The sequence below is a fragment of the Aphanomyces invadans genome, assembly GCF_000520115.1.
Source record: "Aphanomyces invadans strain NJM9701 unplaced genomic scaffold supercont1.65, whole genome shotgun sequence".
In the NCBI taxonomy this organism is placed as follows: domain Eukaryota; phylum Oomycota; class Saprolegniomycetes; order Saprolegniales; family Verrucalvaceae; genus Aphanomyces; species Aphanomyces invadans.
Window position 1 is genome coordinate 163,607 of NW_008580210.1, and position 6,087 is coordinate 169,693.

The window sequence follows — 6,087 nt, forward strand, 5'->3', positions numbered from 1 at the left end:
CGTACAATGCGACGTCGAGACAGTGCGTTGCCCCCGTCCCAGCTGTGTGCCAAAAGCTCAAGACGACCCAGGCCTGGGGCTGCGTCCTGCCAAAGCTCTAGACTCCACCACGTTCCCAATTTCGATGAGCATTTTTTGTACATGCAATTTCTCCATAGAATTACTCATGTCGTCGACACGCTGTTGCTTTCTTAATCTTGACGATGCATGGGCGGCAATCTGGCATGTCACCTCAGCACGATCCGCAAGTAGGTGGCACTGATCGTTTACCTCGATCCAGTGTGGACAACAGATGCCTCCTTGTAACAGTTCTACGGTACCGTTATGTGAGCTCATGTCAAAATCCTTCATTGGCATTGTAGTTGACCATCCAAAGGTTGGAGGCGACCTCACAACAAGTGGCCTGTATTGCTAGCGATTCTCCCCACGAAGCGCTTTAACTTTCCATGTTCATGTAGCAGAGCTAGATAGCATAACCATGCCAATTCATTCTTCATTTTACCTACTCCTTGCTCTGCGTGTGTCGCGCTACAACTGGTAGCACTACAAGTTCGTCCAAGAACCATGACAGCTTCCCACCAAGCGGTATACGACCGCATGGTTGACATCCTAGACAAAGGCGACACCCAGTGCTCTTGTCTCCCCACTCCGTCGATGCCCCAGTGCGACTTGATGGCATCAGCATCACCCTCAACGCAACGATACAACCCCTCGAAGCTTGAAGCACGAAGCACGTGTGGTTTTTGTTGCCCTATCCATCTCAAGGGTCAGGCGGAAAATTGGGCGTACTCCATCTGCCTGACCAACCCCACGTTATTTGCAACGTTTGACGACCTCGTTGAGGCGATGAAGCTCCGATTCCTTCCCCAAAACAGCGATTTCCAATGTCGCTCCAAGTTCCTCGCATGCAAGCAATGCAAACGCTCCTTGCTTGCTCTACATTCACGACATTCGCCTTTTTGGCCGCGAATGTCCACGACGACTCCACGCTACCGGAAGCGCTCCGCGTCAACGTCTTCATGGCCGGACTCAACCACGGTCCGGCACGTACACTGCTATTTCGAGTCTATCCAGCCTCGTTCGAAGAGGCTGTTCGCATAGCCCTAGCTGAGTCGTCTCAGCCCTAGCACGCAATCGTACCGATCCATCCTATATGGATATCGCGGCATTATCATATACCAACGGCGGCAAGTGCAGTAACCGCAAGGGTCACTTTTGGCGTGAGTGCCGCGCCTCTCGACGCACACTCACTTTCTCTACACAAGACGCGCGATCCGACTCAGCTGACCGCCGCCCGAGCAATCGGAAAACCTCTTACGGTGGGCATCCCCCAAGACAATTCACTGGGCCACCTGGTCGACCTGACCAGCAGGTGGCGGGAAACGAAAAGACCCACTAGGCGCGAGGCGCACTACTGGGGCACCAATAGGTCCCCCGAGGTTTGTGGTGCTGTATCACACTCGGGTGATCTAGCCTCGAACACAAACTTTCATCTGTTCCGCGTCGGGTTTCGCCTCAACAACATGGTTACTGTGTCTCTTGCCGTGCCGGGTTTTCCCACCGGGCTCACTGTATTGATCGATTGCGGAGCGTCAGCACACTGGGTCAACCGCTCCACTCTTGATCGCTTTGGTTCTCTCCCCGTATTAAACTCCCCTGACATAGTTCGCGTAAAGATGGCCGACGGCCGCATCTCCGCCCAGCAGAGTTTAGTGGTTACGCTGCCTGTTGCCTTCGACGGTTTCGATTCGCTCGAAACGTTCTTTGTGGTCGATTTGGATGAGCGACAGGACCTCATCCTTGGAATGGCTTGGCTTGAATCCAATTAACCATGGATCGATTGGAAGCTCAAAACCATCCACAAGGTCGTTTGGCTGAACACTGATCAGCCGTGGATCCAACGACGCGCCGCTGATAAGGCTTCACAGCCTTCGGCGATATCCGTGGCCACTGCCCTCACGGCGATGAGTAATGAACTCGCCGCTGATACAGCACCAGTGTGCTCGTTGGCCCCAGCACACTTGCCTTCGCAGCACACGGCGGCAACCTCATCCCGAGAGGTTGCACCCTCGTCTGCTAGCTCTACAGCAGACGCCGCCGTCGTATTTACAACTCCCATCGATCCACCTCTTTCCCATATATCTCCACCCTCCAACGCCCCTTCAAACGTGTTGGGATCAAATTCACCAGTCGCGTCGCCTTGTTCCCGCGACGCCTATCTCAACTCCGCAAATTGTCAATGCGATGAGTTCATTCAGCCTGCTTGCAACCTCGATGAGTTGCCTCAATCCTCGTCCGACATCCTGGCATTGCCAGAGATGAGTTATAGCTCCTTCTTGAAGTCCCTCCGTTCGCACGACATCGCGTGCATAGCAATGATCACGTGCGATGAAGACGTCGTCATTTTGTCCTCGTGCACTGCAGACGAATCTGTCCTGCCCAACCCAGCGGAGTCCCAGACGTACGCCTCCCTCTGCTAGAATCCGTTCTTCGATCTCTTTGACGAATTCAAGGATGTATTCCCGACGACGTTCCCTGTCACTACCCGTCGACAAGGGTATATATACGCCACGAAATTGACCTCGTGCCCGGCACGAAGTATTGCGTTACTCGCCAATGGCCGCTTCCACGTGATCAAGTCAAAGCGATCGACACCTTCTTTGCGGCTCGTATAGCCGCCGGTCATGTACGCGAATGCACGTCCCCATACAGCAGCCTGACATTCTATGTGAAGAAATCTAACGGCAAATGGCGGATTTTCACGCCTTTAACAAGCTCAACGCCGCGATCATTCCGGCGCAAACACCGATCCCCCGCATAGACGTAATACCGACGACGGCATGGGTCGATAAACTATATTCTCGACCATCGATCTTCGCGATGGATTCTATCAAATTCTCATGTGCCTTTGTGACGTGCCAAAGACCGCCGTCTCGATACCAAGTGGAATGCTTTGGGAATGGCTCGTGATGCCCCAAGGCCTATCCAATGGCCCTGCGACCTTCAATCGCATGGTGACGGCCAAGTTCCGCCCGCTTCGCGACTTTGCCCCGTCCTGCTTTGACGACATCTACATCCATAGTCGCGGTTCTGCAACCGAGACCGACGTCGAACTCACCGTCGGCATCATCGTGCGGTTTTTACCGTCCTTCGTGAGAATCGCTTGTACGCCAACCTCTCCAAATGTCTGTGGGAGTCGATGAAATCCCTGTCCTTGGAGACCCCGTCGGCATTCGTGGTTGTCGGGCTGATCCTGACAAAGTAGACCATCATGGACTGGCCAGTCCCCTCCTCGGTTAAATACCATCGCCGGTGGCTTGGCTTGGCTACTTACCTCCACAAGTACTCTCGTGGTTTTGCTGACATCGCGCAACCCATCTTACGGTTGCTAGTCAAGGATTCCCCATGGGTTTGGTCGAGCAACTGTCAGTTCGCCTTTGACACCCTTAAATCTAGAATCAAGAGCGCTCCAATTTTGGCGCTCCCTGACTTTTCCAAGCCGTTCAGCGTCGTGTATGACGCCTCCCAATTTGCCATCGGTTGTTGCTTAATGCAACCTGACGCTGTTGGTCTCTGGCGCCTTGTATCCTTTCAAAGTCGCCAGCTCCAGGCCGCCGAGCGCTCGTACCCCGTCCGCGATCTCGAACTCCTTTCGATCAAATACGCCCTCACCAAGTTCCGCGTCTACCTCATCGGCGCGGACCCCTTCGTCGCGTACATCGACCACGCGTCGTTGCGAACTGCCGTCAACACGCCCCACATGTCAGCCCGCATGGCTCGCTGGCTTTCCTTCTTCGCCGAATACAACTTCTCGGTTCAATACAAACCAGGCAATGACAAAGTTTTGACTGACGCTCTCTCTCGGCGTCCAGGGTACTCCTCGCCTGTGGACCTTGCCTCGATCGGATTCCTCCACGCCGATTTCCATGACCGTATCCGCGCTGCCTATTCCTTCGACACGACCTGCTCGGTCGTGTCAGTGTCCTCACCACCCCCTGCCGCTCAAGCCTCGGCGATCACCGTGCTTACTCCATCGATACTCTGTTCCAGATGGCCTGCTCTACTTCCAGCCCACCCAGGACACATCTCCGCACATTGTTGTCCCTGGGGATTCTGCGATTCGTGCCTTTCTTCTGCGCGTGTATCATGTCCCAGTGGTGGCCATTTCGGCCGCGACAAAATGTACGCTGCGTTGTCCCGTTGGTATTGGTAGCCTCGCCAATACAAAGCTGTTGCCTGCCATGTCGCCGGTTGTGACTCTTGTCAACGCACCAAGGTCGCGTCTTCCTCGCAGGCGCCACTATAACCTTTACCGATACCTGATGAGCTCTGGTCATCGGTCATCATGGACTTTATGTTTGGTCTCCCGCGTGACGCTCATGGTCACTCAGGTATCATGGTTTGCGTCGAGAGGGCGTCCAAGTGCATCACGGCCGTCCCTGTCAAGGAGTGCATCAGCGGCGATGATGCCGCTCGCCTTTTCTATGATCATGTCTTCTATCGCTTTGGACTCCCGCGGTTCATCATATCAGACCGCGATCCCCGTTTCACCTCCTACTTTTGGTCGGCTCTGTTCGAGCTCTGTGGCAACAACCTTGCCATGTCTACGACTGACCATCCCGAGTCGGATGGTCAGACCGAACGTGCCAACCGCGCGCTTGAGGATATTTTACGCGCGTACTCCGTGGAACAACCTTCTGCCTCGTGGGCCACGCACCTCCTCCACGTCGTCGTTGCGTACAACAAGCCCAGGCTTCCACCGGCGTCTTACCCCACTATGCTGTCCACTTACAGCACCCTCGTACCCCTCAACTCCTCTACAGTCCCGTTTCAGGGGGGAGAAGCTTCTGCTATTTCTCCGGTGATCGAAGCCATCGCCGAAACCCACGACCTTCCAGCGCGTTCCGTCCAGGACTTGACGGACTTCCTTGCCCATTGTAAATCTGTGTTGCGACAGATCAAGGACAACCTCGCGCTCGCTCAGCAGCGGCAGGCGACGCAATCCGACCGCCGTGGTCGTTCCAAATTGGCAACCTTTTCTCTCGACGATCTTGTCCCCTTTCACAAATCGGCCCTCCCCGGTCACGATTTTCGTGCACGCGCCCCTGGAGCCAGCGCGAATGTCAAACTGCGTTCAACTTGCCACGGCCCGTTTGCCCTTCTTGATGTCGTGAGTTCGACTTCCTACAAACTCGAACTTCGCAACGATTGGAACGTGCACCCGAACTTTTACGTCAGTAAACTTAAACGTTATCACGCGCCTACACATGCACCTCCTTTGACGCTCTGACTCGAACGAAACAATCATGCCTTCCGCGCGTCTCTGAGCCCTTCGACCCCAGAGCCACTGGCCATCACGGCTGCGATGCTCGTGCGCATGCATCTTCTTCACGTTGCCAGACGATCGAAAGATCCTCAACCCATGCCGTCGCTCCGTCGGCTGCTCCAAGACCCGTGGTGCGCGTTACTTGGTGCCCGTTACGATCGCTACGTTGACACTCGCCGCCTTCTAAGCTTGCATGGTTCCGCACCAGTAATGACATGGCGAGAGACAAGATCCATCCTGAAGAAAGTCCGATAGTATTGTATTTAAATACAAAACTCATTGAAACAAACACAGTACTAGACAGTCACCGTGGAACGCATTGGGTCAAACAATCGGGCGACCCAACTGCCCTGCACAGCAGAACACACGCCAACCTAGGGAGACATACGTAGGCGATCATGTCTGAGACATGATCTTCTCTATGGGCGGCGCGCCACTTACGCAGCACGACCGATATGTCATCAAGTAGGTTCTCGTCCGGCTCTCACGATGACTCCTCGGCATCTAGGCCGGACCACTTGACTCTGACTTTATAGCGGCCGTCTACCGCCAAGTGCGCTTCTTTTGGGCGCTCCACATGGAAACTACCATCGCCAAATGCGATCTGTTCAACGAGGTCTTCTGTGACCTTGCATCCGCCTTCATGGTACATCTTCAGACGGCACGCATGCTGCGTGGGCAATCCGAATGGAGACACCGGCAGTTGAGTCTCCATAACGTGGTCCTTGAATACGCGAAAAAACCAACTTGGTCTGACACGC

General features: G+C 54.6%; 1 protein-coding gene across 1 annotated transcript; it reads left to right on the plus strand.

The window, feature by feature from the left end:
* Positions 1 to 884: 884 nt before the first annotated feature.
* H310_14276 (hypothetical protein) lies at positions 885 to 2,480 on the plus strand (the record flags this gene model as incomplete). The annotated part of the gene is made up of 3 exons (XM_008882094.1): positions 885 to 1,038; positions 1,474 to 1,632; positions 2,374 to 2,480. 3 exons carry the CDS (start codon positions 885 to 887, stop codon positions 2,478 to 2,480), a joined length of 420 nt encoding a protein of 139 aa, XP_008880316.1.
* Positions 2,481 to 6,087: the final 3,607 nt, after the last annotated feature.